The sequence below is a fragment of the Haemaphysalis longicornis genome, unplaced genomic scaffold (genome assembly GCF_048455015.1).
Source record: "Haemaphysalis longicornis isolate Haplotype H1 unplaced genomic scaffold, Haemaphysalis longicornis Haplotype H1 scaffold_5, whole genome shotgun sequence".
Taxonomy (NCBI): Eukaryota; Metazoa; Arthropoda; class Arachnida; order Ixodida; family Ixodidae; genus Haemaphysalis; species Haemaphysalis longicornis.
The window spans coordinates 38,903,643-38,926,063 of NW_027526385.1; the positions used below are offsets into that span (position 1 = coordinate 38,903,643).

The 22,421-nt window shown below is 46.8% G+C and overlaps 1 protein-coding gene across 5 annotated transcripts in view; it reads right to left on the reverse strand.

The window, feature by feature from the left end:
* Window positions 1-19,957, reverse strand: part of LOC144139174 (uncharacterized) — a 29,854-nt gene extending 9,897 nt beyond the window's left edge. For 2 of the 5 annotated variants that reach the window (XR_013316088.1, XR_013316089.1), the window contains exons 1-5: window positions 19,635-19,957; window positions 16,606-16,731; window positions 15,924-16,052; window positions 14,816-15,028; window positions 636-786 (exon numbers count right to left, since the gene is read on the reverse strand). Coding sequence is in view for 1 of the 5 variants with exons in the window: in XM_077671607.1 (XP_077527733.1) it covers window positions 15,843-16,052; window positions 16,606-16,731; window positions 19,635-19,829 (531 nt within the window). In the remaining 4 variants the exon portion in view is untranslated. The other 3 variants (XR_013316087.1, XR_013316090.1, XM_077671607.1) reach the window with 3 other exon arrangements.
* Between the last annotated feature and the right edge of the window lie 2,464 nt (window positions 19,958-22,421).

A 22,421-nucleotide genomic window follows, 5' to 3' on the forward strand; every position in this document is an offset into this window, starting at 1 on the left:
AAGCGCAAAAAAATGACTACACGTAAAAAAGAACTCACGACGACGCGCCGTCCTGTGTTCTTTTCTACGTGTAGTCGTTTTTTCGCGCTTTTTCTCAAGATGTATCACCAACTCGCCCAACTTTCAATTGTGTTAAACTTCACTTATACTTAGCTGGTGGCCTTCATTATAGTTTTGAAATAAGTTACACAGGGCAAGAAAAAAACGTGTATAGAGTGCCATCTGACTGTACTATAAGCACTCCACTATATCGACGTCCACCAGCATTTTGTAAACTAAATGCACTCACCGTTCTACCTAACGTAAAGTAAGTAATCTCAACTTAAGAGCGTAACTTATCTGATCTGACCTAGCGAACACAAAACAATCATTGCGAACGCGAAAAAAATAATATAAGCCATAAAAATTACAATGAAAGGTGAAAAAATTCGGCGTAAGAGTCGGTTTTGAACCACCGCTCCTCGCATCAAGAAGCTATGACGTAATCACTACAGTACAGCGGCAGACGCTTCAGGAGGTGCTAGCATAGTCCTAAATATTTGGATTCCTTTGGGCAGCCCTCTAGACACGTCTGCAGTGCTGAGCTAGAGTGCCGTCGTACGGCCCTCTAGACACCGCGACGAAAAACTACTTACTGAAGAAAAAGCAGCGTTGGCCGAGGAAGCGTTCGATTTCTGCTGCGGCTGCTGCCCCGATAAACGGCACGTACCGGCAGCTCGTGGTGTCGGTGATGATGTGCGGTGATGAGGAAGACGGTTCCACAGCTCAACATCTATACGCACAGGGCTGCGTATATGCGTTTCCTAGTCAGCACAGGCAATCGTAGGCTGAGCTTGCTATGAGGGTTATATCACAGCAGAAACGTAACTAAAACCCACAAAACTACCCGAAGTAAAATACGTAACAGCCAAAATGGACCTCAAACTGATGAAAACCACGGTGTTTACAAATACTCGACAGAAATAGCCTAAACTGACCTAAAACGCGCAAAACCTCAAAAGCGTACAAAAACACTAGCTTAACCTGACTTATAAGCAATATAAATACCCGATGTCTAATTTATATAGCAAAAAGTTGTAATAAATACATTATATTCGTGGTCAAAATATTAATATTCAAGTATGACAAACCATAAAAAAACAGCCGTAATGGGATTTGATCCCGGGTCGGGGCGTATGCTAAACAGGAGCGGTACCACTACACTACGCAACCAAACATTTGAAAGCTATTAAACTTGGTGCCACAAGCCCGTGTATATAGCTTCAAACATGTACCTAGGTGGCGCAATCAACATGAGACGACAGACCATTTTCTTATAATGCCACGGTTTTTTATCATGACAAAAAAGGAATCTTGGTGCGTTAATTCACCAACTTGGACTTACCCTTCAATGCAGGGTATTTATTTATATATTTATTTATTTATTCAAGATACCTGCATGGCCCCAGGGGCATTACTTTCGTTTGGTGCCACATGGCTGCGGTTCATTCACAGGGACGGGGTTTCAGCCGTCCATGAATACGTTTTGGAGACCAGGTTCCAATTCTGTTAGGTGCTCTTCCCAAGTTTACTCGCGCATTACAAAAAAAACACTGTTTTTTCTACCTTCTCGCACAGCGCGCGCTTGCCTTCGACGATTTGTAATATTAAATTGGGTGCTTATTTCTCATTAAAATTTTTTCTCTGATCCTTGTTTAGTAAAATGGCACATTAGACCCTAAAGGCTCCCGATCCTCGCCAGTTCCCCAAATGGGCATGCGCTAAAACTAAAGGAACAACAATAACAAAAACGTCGATTTGGATATGAGGAAGTCGTGGATGAAAGCTCCTTTAAATATTGCCTAGTAAACTCGCAACGTCACTTGGTAGGGTTCTTTTATTGGTTCTAATGGCTTAAAAAATGTCCTTGTGTTCCATTGTTTCTTTTAACAGGGAAGCTGTTTAGCAAATTGTAATTTTTTGTGTCCGTCGTTAGAAATACCAAAAAAATGCGGAGCGCGGCCACGTGAGCGCGGGCCTCGCGGCGACCGCCCGGCACTTAACAAAGCCAAGAAAATACCTACCCCTCGTGTGTGCACGCCTCGCTACCCCCGCCCAGTGTCCCTTGTGCACTTTCGTCAAGCCAAGCATACCCACATAGAGCGATTGTCCAAGATTACGGCGACCACCGTACAGCTAAAAAAACCTAGAAAATGCCGAGCGCTCGTGTGTGCGTGCCTTGCGGCAACCCCCCCAGCGTCCCCAGTGTAATTTTGTCAAACCAAGCATACCAACCGAGGGAGATTTGCCATGATTGGCAAAAAAATTGCTGCGTTCGCCGTAATCGTAGCAACACTTGTTCGTAACGAGAAAGACACTTATTAGCGTGCGTCCCTTCATGGTTATGAACATTGATTATCACTTCCAAAAATGAAAGAAGCTCGCATTTATGACAACAATGATGGATTAAATGTCGTTGCGGCAGCGAAGAAGAAGAAAATCGGCTGCAGTCGCGGACTTAGTACTTCGGGATGGTCATGAAGGTTGCTTACTGCTTCGCTACCTTCAAGTCTTCCGTGTTAGTGTGAGCTTGCTTCATTTTTCTATTTTTGCCCTGAACCTTGGCTCCGCACCGCGTTCATATAATTACCACGGGAGCATGGGCTGATTACAAAAACATATAAAAAAAATCTCGCACCCTTTCGCCTAGTAACGACGATGGTTGAACGCGAAACTCTCTCTGGGTGGACTCATTGGTTGGCCAATCCCCCACGGCGAGTATGTGCTTCTATGGCGGTACGCATCACTATTCTAGAATACCCAAAGCAACTCTCCGGTGTGCAGTCCGTAGGCCTAATGTTTGGGTTTTGGGTGTACGGCGCGAATATGGTACCCGCTGCTTGGCGTTCGTTTCGACCATGCCTAGAGTTCCTCTATATAGCTCCCGCAGGGAGCTGAGAGTTGCGCGACCATCTGCCATCTTGTTATTCGGATTGCTGCGGGAAAGCCGCCCGTCGCGGGTGTAGGAGCCTCGCCTAAAGCCCCTAAAGGGGCTTTAGCCTCGCCACCACGCTTCCGACGGCGGCCGACGCACGGTGGGGGCGCATCGGTCGGCGGCGCCTTACGGCGGGTATACCATGGAGGAAGGCGGAAAGTTTAGTATAACCTCCTTGGCGGCCACGCTGGATTCCTGCGATGTCGCTCACGCTGCTGCTGCTGCTGTGCGGTGGCGGCGCAGCCGTAGCGGGGGCTTCTCTGCGCGGCATGGATAACCGGAGTGTAGTCATCACGGCGGCGCGTGGAAAAGGGTCGCGAAACTCTTAGCTCCCTGCGGGAGCTATATACAGGAACTCTAACCATGCCGAAATGGAGGACTCTGCTTCCGGTAGCGCTAGCGAGCGGATGCAAGATGTCGAGCTCCCCAGATGGAGCGGTCGTTGCGGGCTCGGACCGCGGAAACAGGACAACGCGAAACGAAGCACAGGACTACCAGATAATTCTGCCTCATCTGCAATCAGGTCGATTCGTTTTGAACACAGTCTTCTTGCTCGCTGACGTTAAAGCGAGGCCTTATCGAGTGGAATATTTTCGAGACGCGCTCGCACGATTGGAAGTGCACCCCGACGTGATAGCGTTAGGAGCGTTCCAAATGAATCACGTGTGGGCAATAACATTCAAGGGCGCAGAAAGTGCCAAAAAGTTGCTTGATTTTCGCGACGTAAAAGTAAAACACCTTCGCTGCATGGTCATCGACCCGAACAACGAGGTGCTGTGAGTGAAAGTGCACTGGGTGCTTTATGGGGTGCCCGACGACATGGTTCGAGCCGCGTTTGCGCCGTACGGCGTAGTGACTAACGTCGCAAGAGACCGGTGGCGTGTGTCTGGGTGAGGCGACAAGGGCTCCACCACGCGCCTTGTGTCGCTGAAACTCAAGGCAGGCGTCACACCCGATGACGTGCCCCACCAGCTCCGAATCGCCGGGGGCAACGCACACGTAGTCGTTCCGGGACGTCTGCCGCTTTGCCTGCGGTGTCAGCGTTCTGGCTACGTGCGACGGGAGTGTAGTGTTCCGCGCTGCACTCGTTGCCGCTGTTTTGGCCACGAGGCCTCACAGTGCGGGCAAACTTGCGCCACCGTCGCCAGACCAGTGGGGTGTTACGGCAAGTCTGAGCACACCATGGATGAAGCTGAAGCGGAAGAAGTCGCCGCTGGAGGAGGGGGAGACGAGCCAGCGTTGACGCATGAGCTCAGGGACCTGCCGACGTGCAAGTCACCCGCCGTACAAGATGGCAATGAGGGCAAGGGAAAAGAAAATGACCGGCCCGGCCTAAACACAGATGACGTATCACGGCCACCAGTGAACCAAGCTGCCCAAAGAGGAGCCATCATGGAAACCAACCAAGCGGACGGTGGGAAGGAGCCTGACGATGACACCATCAATATGGACACGAGAGCAACGCCGAAATGATAAAAGGCGACAACGCGGCTTCCGACGAGCCGCCTTAGAAAGCGGCGCCGGGGCGGCGTTCCACACAGAAGCCTACTAAAATGTAGGCTTCTGTGTAGGCTTCTGGCTGGCGCTACTAAAATGTGTACTCTGCAGTGCGTTTTGTGCTGTCGCCAAGCAGGCAACAAAGAAAAAAAATGTCCAAATGAAGCAATCGGGTAGACGCCGGCTTCATAACGCGAGGGACCCCGGTCGCGTAATTCCAAACCCTTCGCCGCACAGAGCGCCCACGTGTCATGTGTGAAGACACTGCGCACGCTATTTTTTTCTTTGGGCGCCTGCTAAAACGAGCCCACCGTTCGGGCTCTGTATACCCTCCATATAAAGTAGTGAGCACTGGCGCTGACGGCTTGGGTCCGAGCCCCAGCAGGTCTGCCTTAGTTTTTTTTTTAAGTCTTTGCCTCATTTTTTTTTTCATTAATTTTTTTATAAACTCAAACCTGCGTGCGGTTTTTGTTAATAATGGTGATTTCGTACGTTTAAGGCCGTTTTAGGTTTGGGGCGCCGTCAATGACCACGTTAACTTACCGTTCATCACGCGAACAGACATGTCATGTCGGTGCTCTGTGTAGCGAAGCGTTTGGAATTACGCATCCCGGTTCGAATCCGGTCATGTGAAGCGTTTTTTTTTTCTTCACTTCAGCCACGATCTTTCGTCCTCACAGTTATAGAAAGTTGACTTTCCTTCGGGGTGTACTTGCGTACAACGCCATGAGTGCGGGCACTAAACTTTCCTATAAAACTACAGGGGATCATAAGCTTTCTTTTAAGATGTGAGAGCGTGGTAGCATCACTCACGTGGTAGTCGCTCAAATTAGTGTCGCTAGGTTTTGGTCCACTTAGTTTCGTGTTGCTGCCTGCGATGTCACAAAACAGGCAATACAAAACTCTAGGCCTCTTTCTTTAGAGAAAGATGGTTAAAACGCAAAGGTTGCAGACATGCAACCTGAAGCAAAGTCAAAGGTCGCTGCGGAAGCGAAGAAGAAGCAAAATCGACTGCAGTCGTGGGCCTATACCTTTGTGATGGTCGCAAAGACTAAACACAGTTTCGCCACCTTCAAGTGTTCCGCCTTAGTGTGAGCTTCGTTCGTTTTTTTGCTTGTCTGTCTGTCGGTATGTTTCTTTCTGCCTTTGTAATTTCATTTCTTTTTTTCCTTCTTTCCCTCTTGCCAACCGCGTCAATATGCTTTTCCCCGGACTTGTAGGTTACAGTGAAGTCATATTGCTGAAGTCAAAGAACCCAGACTCCGAGGCGCCCTGGTGGATTTTTGAGTGTCTGCAACCAGCGTAACACATGGTGGTCAGTCATCACTGTGAAGTGGCGCCCGTAGAGGTATGGTAGAAATTTCTGGACAGCCCATAACACAGCGAGACACTCCTGCTCAGTGGGGAGCAGATTTTCTCAGCAGTACTTAGGGGAGGACTAGCGTAAGAAATAACCCGCTCTCGATCTTTGCCATCAGACTGCAGCAGCACAGCCCCGAGTCCATGGCCACTGGCGTCAGTGTGGAGAATGACAGGTCTGGACTCGTCAAAATGGCAGAGCGCCGGCCCAGAGATCAGCACTCTCTTCAGCTGTTGGAAAGCTTTTTCACAGCCATCCGAGAAAATGAAGTGGAGTTCCAGAGTTAAAGGGACGCTGAAGTGAATTTGCCAAGCTCCAGTTTTTGCTTGCCCTCCGTAGACTGGCTCAAATGAACACACTTTTCGTCGTTTATCCGGACGATAAGGCAACATTTACTTTTTAAACCCTGAAAGAAAAAAACTACCATGCGCAGATTGCGGCGGCTGCAGCAACTAACCGCAGTGACGTCAGACGATGTCCAAAATAGCATTCAAACGGTTTCGGTTTCGGTTTTGTGAAACAACATGCTTGCGTCCGAAACAACATGCTTCCATCGTTGGATGGGCATTCTCGATATCTCAGTAATCGTCATACCGCGCTTCTGCCATGTCGTCGGCTGCAAAATGCGTCAGATAAGCCTACCAGAATGGCTTCAAATCGTAGCAATCACTAGCCGGGACCTACGCAGGGGATGAACGCCCTCCCCGTCACCGCAAACGCTCAAATGTCATGCGCGTTTCCCCCATCTTTGGAGCTTGCCTCACTCATGCTTGTATTGTAAAAGGCGTGTTCGCACCAGGCCAAGGGTGTGCTGATTCTGCCCGCAAGCAGCCACTGCCCGCAAGCAGTCGTTGTGTATGGCAACAACACGGCAACGAGAACTCGCTAGCGCGTCAGTGTCAGTCTCCGCGCGTTCTGCGAACTCGCTCGTGGAGGAATGAACCTTCCAGCGCAAAAATGGGGAATTCAGTATAGAAAGCGTCGGCCGAAAACGAACAAATCAACTTACAAGGAAAAACTCCCACCTCCCCTCGCGGGAACTCCCATGAAGATGCGACGCATAGGCGGAGCGGCGAAGGGACCGCGTTTTATAGCGCGCATAACGTTGAGGGGACTGCGTAAGCCGGTCCCAGTCGATGACGACGTTGGCGTACTTGTAAAGCGGCGTGGATTCTAGGTGTTTGAGCCAAGCGTGGATGTTGCTTCGCCGGAGAACGGCACACCGGTTATATGCGCAGCGCGCCCGAAGAAGAGGAAACCGCGGAAGAGAGAGTACTGCACATGCGCCGGCCCCAGCGCGTCTGCCGCGGCTATGGCGCAACACAATCCAACACAATCCACTTTAATCCAATCCAATCCAAATCCAATCCAAGCCAAGCCAAGCCAAGCCAATCCAATGCCCATCGCGAGAGAGTGTTCGCTATCGGAGATGAGAGGGGGTGAGCGGCGGAGAGCGCAGCTGGCGCGGCGAGGAGAATGGGGGACGGGTGGACAACGCCGACGACGACAACGACGACGACGCCGGAGGGACAAGGCGAGTGAATCAGATGCCCTGCATCTAAAAGGATGCACTCTCGGGGTTTCGAACTTGCGACTCGCACGATAACATACCTAGCGCCCGAGACCACGCCGCGACGAACCAACACTGCTGGCATATGAATGTTTAACAAGTTTAAATTTTTATTTAGTTTCAGCATATCAAGCAGGTTAGATGACTATTTTTTGTATAGCGCTCATGCAGTAAGCGTCCCCCAAATTTCCACAATATCTCACGTCTAACAATTGCATTTCTTAGACGGAAAAGCGTTCGCAGATGTGTGGTCCTGCTGCTGGCCGCTGTGCTTGTTCACCCAGCGAAAAAAAGTGCTCACTGCCCCCTAGTTTTACGCTGTGCAATAGTAAAAGTTTCGGATGATTTTATTTCTCTGCAACCTATATTGACTTCTCTGACTCTTCTCTCGCCTTAATTGGAATTAGATTTCCCTACAAGCGTACCAGTCAGCGAAGCGTCGTGTGTGCGCTTCTGTGGAGCGACCTGGACTTGGAGCTTGATACACTGTACATACTAACAAACTAAAGAAAAGGCACATTCTTCCATTCACAAACGTGTCGTGGCTTAGTTTCAACAGAGCGAACAAATTGCGACGACCCGTCGGCGGCCGGCGGACTAGACGCTGGGCCGACTGTCAGATGGTCGGCGAGCCGTGCAGTAGCGCAGTCAGGCCAAGCCATTTTTTTTCTGACGTCATACGGAACGCCACCGAAAATGGGCGAGGATGTAGATTTAGCACAGAATTTTCGAATTGATTTCTCTGGTGAACAAACTCGCGTAAACGCAGAGAGAGCTGTCGAAACATGGCCTACAGACTCCATACTACAAGTTGCGCTCGTAATCCCGCAATGTTTACCAATCAATTCAGTGTCCCTTTAAGACGTTTGTTGAGGAGCGAAGCTATTGAAGCGACATTCTGGTCAAAGTGTCAGAAATAAGACTCCAGACCAAGAAAGCTACTCAGATTTTTGCTGCTGAGGCCGCGGGGAGTTAACGATCGAAGCACTCTTGTTTGGGTCGGGCCGAATCCATGTCCGAGAACTTTTATGCTTCGAGAGGCAAAAGGGCACTTTTTGATGTTGACCTGAAGGCGAGCGTTGGCGATATGTTAGTACTGTATCCAGCCCTTGCAAGTGTTCAGAAAAGCTTGAAGACAAATTAACTATGTCATCGACCTGCTCTGAGGAAACGGTTCCGGTAGACCTTCACCGCCGAATATGGACATGTCATGGAACTAAAGACATTCGACGGAAATTTTTGATGGCAGCCGGCCTAAATTTGCGGCAAGACACGCATACCACCGGTGGCTCCATCGTCCTGCCTACCATTCCTTGATGGACTATATCCGGGAGACCAACCTAGTTTCCTTGATATAGATCGGACTCTGCAATGTCTACTAAGCCTTAAGGCTATTAAATAATCGAAAAAACAACAACTACGTCATCGAGATAACATAGGCACGTTTTCCACTTAAGGCCCCGAAGAACAGTGTCGATCATAATCTCAAAAGTTGGGGGAGGGTTGCATAGCCCAAAGGGCATCCCGTTAAACAAGCATAGTACATCAGGGATGTCCAACGCTGTCTTCTTTATCCGCCTCTTGCACTGGAATTTTGCAATAACCAGATTGAAGATCGATACTGGAAAAATATTCCGTTCCTTGTAATGATTCCAAGGCATCATCGATGCGGGGTATCAGATAAACATCTTTCCGTGTGATTCGGTTCAGTGCGTGGTAATCAATACACACTCTACACTTTTTTTCCACCCATATACTCCCTAGAGGTTCTTTTTCGCCGGTCCTCTAGTGATCCTCCTTGTAGGAGTTTTTTTACTACATGGAACAGGGAGGTTTTGTTTACCTCCTCAAAACAGGGTGTTTTTAGACGATAGAAAGGAGGTAGTTAGGGAGTGTTAAGAAATGTTAGGGAGAATTTAATGAGATCAAAATGGAGTATTCTTTACTTCCTCAAGGCGTTTTTAAGTGATGTTTATGGACTTTTTAGGCGGTTGAATAGGAGCCTATTATGGCTCCCTTGGGAAGTACTTATGTTATTTTAGGGGCGTTTTGAGGAGGTTCAAGGGAAGCATTTACTTCTTTTGCATGGAGTTTTACGTTTTGTAGGCCTCGCGAGGGGAGTTTTTAGGAGGTTCAAGGGAAGCATATATTTCTTTTGAATGGAGTTTTGCAAAGTTGGGGCGGTTTTGTAGGCCTTCCGAAAGGAGTTTTTTCAAGGCCACAAGGGAGAGTTTCTAGTTCCCTGCGGGAGTACTGATTTCACACGGTTTTTCTCGGTTTCAGGTTTATTTCAAACGAACTTTCGCATAGAAGTTTACATGGTACATGGTGTACACAAGGAGGCTCCGAAATAAAAACTTAGGGCGACCTCCTATAAGAAAGCAAAAATGGTAAATTGCTAAAAACACGCCAGTTAGGAATGGAAGACAGCTATAGAATGCTAGTTGAACAAACCGTAGAATTAATATTACTACAAGAACTGGAAATACGCGAAAAACAAAGATAGGCGCAAACACAACCGCATGGTAAGTGAAATCATTATATAATAATAGCGGATCGAGAACGCGTCAGTACTTATCAGAACTTATCAGAACGCATCAGCACTCAGTACACAAAGTGAAAAAAATGGTTGCAGTGGTTTACAACAACAAAAAATTTTCAGTTGGTGGTGAAATGAGCGATCTGTGTGCTAGTTGAACAAACTGTAGAAACAATATTACTACAAGAACTGGAAATACGCGAAAAACATATAGGCACAAACACAACGGCATGGTAAGTGACATCATTATATAATACTAGAAGATTGAGAACGCGTGAGTACTTATCAGTACGCATCAGTACTCAGTACACAAAGTGAAAAAAATGGTTGCAGTGGTTTAAAACAACAAAACTTTTTTTCAATTGGTGGTGAAATGAGCGAGAGCTGTGTAACGATTTGATATTGAAAGGTAACGAGCATTTTGTAGATGGTAAAGGCACAAGAGATAAATGATGTAGGAGACAGACAGCAATGAGATGGCTATGGATAAATGAGTAATATAAAGAACGAGAAATATGCTGCGGAAAATACCAGTGCGTTTTGATAAAGACACAAATGCGCCAAGAAAAGTGACCCAGTCTGAGGGGTTAATTGCAAGGATATAGAACAGAATGGGTGGTATCGCGACAGCTTCTTCAGAGTGAGAAGAAAAAGCCATGTAATTCGTGCTTTTCCGATAATTTTGAGTTGATTCATTTGGCACCAGTTCCCAACATTATTTAGATAATTGTTTCAAGTTATATTAGTTGGTTAATATTATTGCTTCACTAAAAGATAGCTGTATTATCAGCATACAGAAGGGCCCATCAAATATCCCCTGTTCAGTAAACAAAAAGAAAACGTCAGAAACATAATACGAAATTCTTTAAACTACTATCCAATGATTACAGGATTGAAAACAAATAAAATATTGGTGAGGGATATTGATGCGATAAAAGTTAATTAGTTCTAAATCCTTCACACGTGGTTTGGTGCTGGCAAGGTCCAAAAAGGCATGTTCCACAAACGTTAGAGCTCTGTGTGCCTTTTTGGGATATTGAATGTTGAAAACCCAGAACGATGCAAACAGACTACACAGTCCTCCCAGTAAAGATGATGCAGTCAAGACACTCTGGCCATCGATGCGGAGGCTAATTTCCCCGTTCGCGGAATGCAGGCAGGGAGTCAAAGGAACATCTACCTGAAAAAGCAAAAAAGAAAAAAAAATGCCCCACATGTAAAATTCAAAGCAGACACTATGGTTAAATGAACTTAATAATTCGGTACAGTAATAAAATTGTTATGCCAGATTCCCTGCGAAGATTCAGTACTTAAATTAGGAATGCAAAGGCTTCATAAAACCAAGTGCCAGTACATTAACCATCGTGGCTTTTGCAGCAATAAAAAAGATATTACTTCCGCACAATATACTCGAGCACAACTTTAAATGACAGTGAAGTTAAAATGCAAGTCTCTCTAGGTTGATAGATTAGCTCACGGAGAACACTATTATACCCCTCTTACACCTGGCATTTTTTTTAAAATAAGGTTGAAACTAGCAAAAACACGTTTTCACCGGAAGGGCTTAAGTGGCCTGACGCGCACAACTTCTTTCTTGGCTGCCGCTGGATGGTGCTACTCGTCCATACTTGGGGTGGCAGTACCGCTTTCCAAGGGAGCATGCGAGCTACGTATGAGAAAATCGTTCGACGCCAAAACTTGCGGGGCCTCAAAAGGCCAATGTTTTTCTTCAGTGAAGCGTAAATACTGATCACAGGTCCAATGGAGAAACATTTTGCTTAGTGGTCTCGAACGGCAAATGACAGGGGAGTTTGGGGAAGCATGAGCGATTTGACCGGAACTGACCAAACTGCTTGGTACGTGGTAATGTTGTATTCAGTTGCTTGTATACTGCTATTAATCACCGCTGCTTCACTTGCTTCCGGTTTATCCTGATGCAAACAGCGACTGCAGTCGTGTTTGCGTCACGTTTGATGAGCAGTTGAACAGCGATTTCTCAGCACTTAAGGCATCTTGGCACTAAATCAATGCTGAAATGGCTATGCGGAGGTCCGACTTCCATTTGAAATCAACTTGCTGGTTGTCTTCAATGACCCTTTAACAACAAGTTACCCTTATGCCTCATCACTGCAACCGATTGTTCCTCCGTGTGGTGCAAAGTGTGTTACTGTGATTATTTTCAACGTGAAACGAACCGTTTCTGTGATTTGTAGGACTGATTCTGCTATTAATTACTGCAGTGACAACAAGCTATGAAAGAAAATCCCGCCATCTCCACGAAGTGAATGATGATGAGAGGGGCGAATCTAAAATGCTTATCAGCAGACAATGTGACGCATTAAGTGCAAGCTGCTTTCATAGTGTGTGCATTGACGTTAGGATATGGCCCCCTGGCAGAATGATGCGCTGCGCGAGACTTTGCCGTACCTAAAAGGACAGGCAACTCATTTTTACGGAGTATAGGATCTGTAAAAGGGTTGCGAGTTGGGCGAGTTGGTAATTATGCATTGCGAAAAATAAACTGCGCGCAAATTAACGAGGACAAGAACACATGAAGACGGCACAAGCGCACACTCGCAACTAGTTTATTATTGCACAATTCAAAGCTTTATATGCCCAAGCGCCCAATTGCCGCGCCCCCAATGCGTCACAGTTCTCGGCGCACTCAGCCGAAAATACTAAAAAACCGTAACAACAAAACCACAAAACGAACTTTGAGGCGCACGAAAGGCGAAAAATCAGCAAAGATAACCGCATCATACATGGATTAAGACTCCCCTCCCACCCCCAACACGCATTCCCAGAAGAAGCACCGAAATAGTGCTCAATGTGCGTCTAAATATGCGACTTCTCGATTAAGCAGGGCGATAGAGGGATGACTGATACGTTCGGAACCAGCTTTTCTGATGTGGCTGGCTTCTACAATTTCTCGCGTTTGCTGGTTCTTATGTCGCAAAAGGATGGCTGTGCGCTCAAACACAGGGACACAATCAGGTCTGCATGCGCGGTAATGAGAAGATAAGTGGCTCAGGTCACGTTGAAAAATGAAAAAAAAAATATACGGTACTTTTAGACGTCGTACGCTCGAGTTTGTGACAACGTACCCGTGTGCGGCTCTGTCCTGAAGTTCGGAGAAATGCAGGCGGGTTGTGTTATATTTCTCGTCTTGCATTACGCTTTCTTTTATATATTAGCGCCCTCTTTCCTGATCTCTCTACCTTCCTTCCTGCTTTCGTCTGACTGCGCTGATTTTCGACACCACGAAGTAACCGTCACGTTGCTTTGAAACGACGCCGCGCGCGACAAACGATTTTATCTCGAATGCCCTGTTACAAACCGGCCTACAAAAGAATGCGAACGCATACCCCAAAATCCACAAACAAGTAAAATAATACGAGTGTGCGCTTTTTTCTTTGCCCGTGCGTGTACGAGCTGTGAGCGGCACGGGTACCCGGGTACTTCGCTGTTAACCCTATCCAAACGTTTGACAAACGCATCGACTGATGAAAGACCACTTACCAGCGAGCTGTGCACACCTGTCGCCGTATCCAAATGCTGTTTGCGGCCGTTCCTCGTGTGACAGGGGCACATGAAAATCTTTCCACCAAATGGCACTACTAGTCCTTCACAAATACGAAAAAACCACGGCCCAAGGCGAGGCTTGAAGCTCCGGCCGCGCCGAGTCACCGGCCGCGCTGCGTTGAAAGCACAGAGGTTGTTTACATCCGGGCAGCCAGTCGTGCCGCCAGGGCAAGTTGAGTCGCTGCAGTCGGGTGCGTTGGCGCGCTGGCACGAGAATTTAAATCGTCTATGTATGCGCAAGCAAGCGAAGCAGATGAACATTGCAATTGTTTGCACCGGCGAGAACTGCCTCTTCGTTAGCAGCAGAGTTTGACAACACCTATCGCCAAAATAAACAGATTGAGACCACACGGCCGCACTCTCTGCCTGTGATCGCGCTGGTTGAAGCATCTATACGGGTATACTTACGGTATTGGTTTTGTAGCGTCGTGCAACCGTCGCGTCCTGCTCACTCGTTCTAATTAGCATTAGGCCACGGTTGAAGTGCTGGTGCACGGAGACGACAGAAGACTAACATGGCGACCGCCCGCTTGAGATGATTACCTCAGATAGGGCGTTCATTGTGGACGTGGTAGTATACAAGGAACGGAACGCCATCTCACAAATGGTGTTAAGTAGTTCTAAATCCTCCCTTTTGCTACCCGGATGGGCAAAGGTACTACCATGGAGGTTCGTCCACTTCTTTAGATCATGCCTAGGGAGTACATTTTTTGCTATAGGTACTTTTCAGGGCACATTACTTGATTAAAACTCCATTTCCGGCTAGTTTGCGTTTACAGTGCAAAATCGAACGGATCTGCATTTTTTCTGCACTAAGAAAACAGGAGATGACTAAGGACTGTTTGAAGGACGAATGATTTTGCGCTGGAGCATGTTAGCGACGTTTCCATTACAGATTTCCCGCCAGGAAGAAGAGACACGGTATGGCCTGCTGCGAATGATCTGTGAACCGTCTGTTTGAATGCGAGAAGGGGCTTCAGATGTTTGGCAGAGTGTGGTACTCTGGGAATCAACAGCGATTTGTGCTTGTGTAGGAGGTCCCGCAAAGACTCGGATTGTTCTGGGGAGAGGTCGGAGCTGATAGTGGCGGAAAAAGCAGGCTGTGAAGCGTCAGAGGGCGAATTCAAAAGTTACCGAACAGAGAAGAGGGGTACATCAGAGACAGCTTCAGATTGAGAAATGGCAGCGATAGTTCTGCCTTACCGTAAGAGGATTGGCTCAGGGCTAGTGTTCATGAAAACGAGCGCGGCAGACTCTTCGGAAAGCGCACAAGACAGGTGTCCATTGCCATACCTCTTGGGAGAAGCCGAGCGCGGGGCATGATGAGCCGTCACCATCCGGACACTTCTCACCACGAACAAAAATTGTCGTTTCATATCCTGGATTCAGAACGTAATCCGCAAGCCACCAACCACTGCTGCTGGACATCCGAAGTTCCCATACGGTCTGTAGCGGTGATCTCAATGTCCGAGTACTGGCAGGAGATGGCCTTGGATGCTTGCCACCCTAAAATGAGTACGTGCGAGTAACTGGACAAGACCGCGCACTGGAGGTGGTGCCGAATTCCCTCAACCAATACACGTACTGTACAGTATCCGGATGGCTGGAGCACAACTTGGTTAGCACCGCACAATGAAAGTCCAGTATACGAGGTTTTCACTACGAAGGGTACAGCTATCCATACTGCCGCAGCTAAAACCGTAAAAATTCAAGGTACAAGGAGATAACTTATCTAATGTCGCATTAAGCACCCCACTCGCCTTGTTATTTGTGCTCCCTGTCCCTCGCCTCTCTTTGCTAACACCGTGATGAACACCATTGCACATGTTTAACACTCCATGATACCGGAAACTGGTTTCCTGTTGTGCTTGCGAGGTGCCAAACCCATGCACCCACTAGGCATGTATATTTCCTGCACTCGAATTTACACATAAGGTCGGGACATGCTATAATTAATGACACCACTTATTATATCGCAAGTGCCGTCCAGTATTTGCTCCCAGCCGCTCACCACAACAGTGTCATCTACAACAACAGCTAGCGAACAAGTTTTTGGGACCACTAAAACTGAGTTCTTGTAACGAAAGCCGGTCATAAATATTGGATTTTCACTTGTTGAAGTTCAGACCGTGCACGCCTTGGCTTCCTTCTCGGCACACAAAACAGAACTTCCGAAATGATGACTTCAGCATGCTGCACAAAAGTCTGATGAACGAATTCCTGAGCAGGCTAAAGACATGTATAGACGAATTTATTGAGGGCATTGATCAAAATTGGCCCGCCCTACGCGGTAAAGGGGAGCGTTGCGAGACATCTACTGTTATGACGGGCACGGCACGTAGTCCACACAGTCTCTGGCGTCGTTGGTCACAGTCCTGAAGTACTCTACTATCTTCCGTACCATCTTCAACCGGCTGAAAGCTCCAAACTTGTTGAGTCTCGAGCAGCTATTTTCGTAATCTTCGTACTCGAGGTCGTATGCGGCGATGCCGAATCGGAGCAACGTGTACGTATCCTTGATGTCACAGAGCTGTGGGTATGAAGCACGAAACATGTTTGCAAGGCATGACAAAAGGGAAACAAAATCGCAAGCGAACTTGCACAGCGTGCAGTCAAGAGGACATTAAAACAGGATGCAACTTTCTCGAAGTTGAAAGAACTACACTTTGGAAACTCACTCCGCTTCATTCCAGCCACCAAATGCGCTTTCAAGAGCAAAAATGCAAGGAATATTGACTAATTTTACAATTTTCCACTACATGTGACATAATACGGTAGGAGTGACAGAAGGTAAGCATTCAAGTGACACGAACAAAAGGAACCACAGGTCCGACTACCATCGTCCAGTCAGACTTCATGGCGGTGGACTACGTCGAGTTGCCGCCAATGGCACAAACACGATGTCGTGACGTCATAGGGAACTCACCAAGAAGAGAATCGAGTGTCGCAACGGCCTCATTTATTTTACTTAATTTTTTGTTTGAATCATCTCAAAAATTTCTTAATGCCTCCCCCCTCCCCCGTGGAGCAACGCTTTGGAATCTCTTAAACACACTTATATCTGACGTTTACTGAAAGCGCACCTTTTCGCAGATTGCTTTTTCGTCGTCGTAGACGAACATGAGGTTGCGCAATTCTTCGTACGTATACATAGCCCGGCTGACCTCATCGTACTGAAGCTTAGAGCTGAAATCGGAGTCCGTGCACACCTGCGTGCCAAACGCGCGAACCAGAAGTTGCGTTACAGAGAATCGCTTTGGTCTCGACGGACGCTAATAGCAACATCGACTGCAACATTCGCGACGCAATGGGCCGACAACACACGTCTCACGTGAGCCGACGTTGACTTAAAAGCAATCTGTGCTAGCAACCTTCACTTCCCTCCTAGGTCTAAACTAGAGTTCACTCTACGTAAACCACCCTCAGCAAGGGAAGAAGGCGCCAATCTTGTTAACAAATCAGTGCTTGAGGCAGCGCCGTCATAATTCACAAATGTTTCCACCAGCAAGAGATGTAGTCAACAGATTGTTTATGTCAGTTATTATGCACTGATTCAAAGAGTGGGCATTCCAACTCAATATTTGAATAATTATCTCTACGGTATATATAAGCCCTAAAGGAAGGTTTCTTTTTCTTTTGATAGGCGTTCTAATACTGGTAAGCACTCAAAAGTTTGTACAAGTTCATGCGGTTGAAGATTTCTGCTGGTAGTTTAATCAATTATTATCCATCTAGAAATAATGATTCTTCCTCTCAAACGTTGTCGGAACTAATTTCATCACACGCGACCCTGAACTCTTTCTCTATGTATTCATCATCTTAATGGTTATCGTGTGAATCCTGCTCCAGGGTTAAAAAAACATAGGTCCTACAATGGCATTGACCACTTTTATGTGCACAAGCCGCATCTTAATGAGAGGAATTTTGAGATGTCATAGTGTGGCACCATTCGGAATCAGAAAGGTCTGATCTCCCTAAAAACTGAAGATTTAACGGAAAAAGCCCGAAACACAACGTTGGAAATACAAGTGAAAATATCGTAAAGGGACCGACTCAGGAGTATGCCTTCCATCTTCGGATAACGAATCTAATTTACGAAGTGAAATCACTTATGTGCTATAATGGTATAAATTTACATCAGTGGCAAAAAGAAACAAAAGCAAACTTCAAAAGAATAAAATAATGTCTTGCACTACTGCACCATATTTACCTGTAAAGAATTGGTACTTTCGCCAAGTGGCATCGGAATGCTACCACTCTTAGGCAATTCACTGTTTTTCTGCAGATTTTTGCAAAGTCCGAGTGTGGCAGCGTTCGGAGGGAGCAAGCTCTCATTTAAATCAAGAGTAGTTTGTGAAGGAAAATTTGACATCCATTTCAATGCAGCCCTACGGCTACAAAGGAAAGCTATCATAGCTTTCTCAGATGTCAAATTTTCCTTCACAGAACCTTACTCTACCTTGGGGGTTTCCCTTAAATCTGGTCGATTAAGACTAGTTTGTGAATGCTATCTCAGTTCTGTTTATATTCCCGGAATTTGAACCAATAACTTCCTACTGCTCCTATACTAGGCTGTCTGAATGCACTATTTCCCACCAAATATGACACCATACCTCGATCCCACTTGTACCTCAGTCTTCTCCTGATAGCACCATAGGCAGCCACTTCACCGCTTCTCAAGACCGGCACGACTCTACATCTTTCTGTTAATTTAGGCCGGGATGTCTACAACCCTAGCTTGGTGCCCGACTCCGGAAGGTCATTTCCTTAAACGTACCGCGCCACATTACTAAACATATACAAAGCAAACCTCAACTCGGCATAAGTAAGCTGCCAGACACAGGACACCGCACTTTATGGCCTTGTGTTGATACCTGAAAGATTAGTGATGGCTTTTGAAGGGAAAGCTTTATTGATAGAAATGATGGAGTCTTGTCAAAAACCTAGCGCATTTCCCCATTGAGCGGTTGGTCGGCCGAAAACATCTGACAAGATCACTGCGCTCATGGCGCGTGTGTGAAACCGGGCTTTCGAAAGCCGCGAGAAAGGAACGCTTCACGATTAGACAATAAACGCACCGATCATCAAGAAGAAGTACAACGGCTTACTTTTATCTCATACAACACGTACCGGGATACATTTCGACCGTTCGTAGATGCGTTTGTGCGCGAACAATTGTCGCATGGGTTGTTCCTTCGTTTTATTTGAGTCTTTGAACGTTTGACGATCAATTTGATGGATTTTCAGTAAAGTTTTTGACGCAGTTTTGATGCCAGAAATCTTTCCCGTATCTTTCAGTTTTCTTAAAGAAGGAATGGTGACTTTTTTGTGCACTCTTATCCTCCATATAAATGCACCGAGACGTAGCAGTATAAATGCTCCGAACCAATTTGAATTATGCTTTTATCTTTTAAAAGGGGGTAGTTACGCATACATCAATTACTCTTCCGAACAGTTTAATTGTTATAACTGACAAGCTAATAATTGTCAGCACCGTAATTCATGACACTGGGAAACTACATGACTACAGTCCCCAGCAATTTGGCTCTTCTGTTATTCGAGTCCCCCTGCAAGTTCCTTTTTGGACTGCAAGCCATCACTCAAGCAGCACACTGGTCTACTGGAGCACACTCTAATTTTGCTAATTTGCAAGCCATGTTTGATATTGAGACATTTTTCAGAGACCTAATCGTTGCTGCAACACTTTTGTACCTTATCAACTGTTTTTGGTCCTTTCTCTCGTCCGGAAAAACATTTGTAGGCATCTTCAAAGGGCAAGTAGTACTTTGAACGCCTCTGATCGTCTGGTCAACAAATCTTTCTGACGATCGCAACAGGCAGCAGTGTGCAAGCAGACGACGCTACTTATTCACTTTTAAATTCCTGGACAATCTAGGCAAGAAAATGTAAAAATAAACAAATAACTGGGTAAGTAAAGATCTGAATTAACAGTTTTATTCCAAAAAAATGGCTCCTGTCTCCCTCACAAACGGGGAGAACTCCATGAAAGGACTTTGCGGCCGACAGGTGTCCTGTTTTGCATTGCCGCTACGACAGGCTGTGGACGTTCCTTAAAGCTTACTTGAGTGAAGTTGATAGGCGTTATTCTCACCTCAGTGTACGGCCCAAAGGACTTAGCCAGAAGGTCACGCTTGCACTTTGACCGCATTCCCAGTGGCTGGTTATACCGAGGAATCGACCAGCGGCCCCTCATGCCCACCGAGATCAACCACGTGGTATTCCCACCGGCCGCCTGGGCGTCCTTCAGCGCTCTTGCCGCCGTTGTCTGCAGTGTGATGAAACGCATTCATTTCAAACGGGTGGTACAAACTAGCCTGAGAATCGCTCTTTGCGACGGACATAGCAGACTAGCTATGGGAAACACTCCTGCTAAATACAGCATGACGAACTGACTTCGGTCAATTTATACGAAAACGCTGGTGTAGTTCAACGAGTTGAATTCGAGATAGCCCTGAGAGCGGGGTGTTGCCCCTTGGTAGTTCTTGGTTATTCTTGGTTTATCTATGGTGCAGTTGTTCAAAGGTTGGCAAGCATATAGAAACTCATTCGCACAAGCGCTTAAATTGAGAACTGTTCCGCCGGTTAATGCGGTGATAATATGGCAGCTGAGGAACTTACCGTAGTTCCTATACCCATTTAACACGATTGAACAAGCTGTGCAAAGGGTAAGCAGGGCTGTGTGTAAGTTTGGCAAGCGCTCTGAACCAAGCTTATACACGAGGGCTGACCACAAGCGCTGAAGCACCGTCACGTCGTCAGAACGGGTGAACTCCTGAGAGCGGGAAAGCACCAGACATAGGGGGATATCACGCTTGGCGAACAGGGGATGGGGTAGCATTACCGTGTTTGACATGACCGGACGACCCCCCTACACCCTAGCGACTCGCTTTCCCGGACACGCTAATGCGATAAGCCGAGGACAGCGTTATCTGGGGGTAAGACAAAACTTGGTGCACTGCAGGGAAGCTTCAATTAATCATACTTTATTCCAGTTTTCTGCTACAGGGTAACAAAAAACTGAGGGCGGCAAGAAAAAGCAGCCCTAAAGACCGCTTGACAAGCCTCGCCACCCCTTGAACTCACAACAGTGGCCCTGTACGACAAGTAGGAACCGAAACTAACAACACCAATTTAGGCACATAAATGAAAAGTCACACTTCTAAATACAATTGAATATGATGTGGCACAATAGAAAACTATATACAGGAATCCATGTACAAAAGCTAATATGAAAAACATAGATATACAAAAGTGTATACAAAGGTACATACATACATACATATATATCTATATATACTATCTATATATACATACATATATATACTATATATCTAATTTGTGGGGAAAGGGGCCAATTGGTGACTCTTAGCATAGCTCACCAGATCATACGTGTAGCCCGTGGATCCCATCGGCTTGTAGAGGAGGGTTGGCGGCACAGTCGTGCAGTCTGCAATCTCGTTGTCACCGAAAGCGTAGTGACCTTGCGAGATGAGCAACGTGGGCGTGTAGATGTACCTGAAATAAAATGAGAAGAAGGATGCCGCTGGATGATGCTGGTTATATAGAGTAACAGCTGCACGGGCGGGTTTTTTATCTACGCGACTGCCAACGGTTAAGGGTGACATGCATTGACCTAGCCATGCCGAGGCTACACCGAGTACAACCAGAGTAACCAGCGACCACATTCCTCCCTTAAGGCTGTTTTTACTGGCACTGCATGTTAATGCTTTGTTGTCAAGAAGTCTGTCATATCAAAGACTGTCAAGAGTCAGTCATGAACCGACCTCATTCGGGAGCCGAAGTGGTCACCAAGTGTCGAAGCCACAGCGCCCAGCACAATGTAGGGTGGCCTGTCGGGGTTGGGCTTTTGGTTGGCCGCTTTGTGCAGATCCTGTTCAAGAAACGAACCGAGACACATACCTAGCTTACGCTTGCTACTGAATCAGTACGTTTTATAATCAAAAGAGTTCTTAACCATACAGACGCATTTGTTCCCTCAAAAAGAAACGCGGTAGCACCCATACAACGCTCTGGTATAACGAAATAACATCTGCTTTTGAAGTACGTTGCTTCGAGATTATCATTAAATACATGATGAGTCACTGACCCGCCACCGTGGCTCTGTGGCTGAGCCGTTGTGCTGTTAAACCAAAGGACTTGGCTTCGATTGCCGGCCACGGCCGCCACTTTTAGGATGGAGGCCAAAAGCGAGAACACTTGTGTGTTCGAGGTTTCGGCGCACGCTAAAGGTCACCAAGTGATCAAAATTAACCCGGAACCATTCAATAAGGCGCGCCTCATCGCCTGTGCAGCGTCTACGCGTTAACTCCCACAACCAATCATTATGAGTTACTGAATCACTTCGCTTTCGCCCTGAAGGATGTACCCATCACAATACTCGCAGTTTTCACCCACACACTTTTTAATGGTTCCCGGCATTCATATGCAGTCTGATGTAGGAGGACGTACATCGTCCTCCCACAACACAAGATCGTCCCACACAATACAACCTCTGTAAGACCGACCTTATCCCTAACTTTATGAGCCGTATATTTTTACACTCCATAACCCTGCAACAACAGGACCTCATCCAACTTCTCGATGATTTTATCGCTAGCAGCATTCGCGTTTAACTCCGGACAGTGTCCTCACACACACCTTTGAAGGCATGATTGACGCTATTATCCGTAAAGCAACAAACATTTTAAATGCAGAGCATTTCAGTAACTCACGATGTCACCCACGTTGACGTCCGTAGTCGTAGTCCACACCGTCGTTGTCCGCACCCCTCCCCCTACACTATATAAAAAAATACTATCCGGCGCCTGGTTTCGATCCCTCGACCCTGCGGGCGTAACGCAATGTACATGGTGCTCTA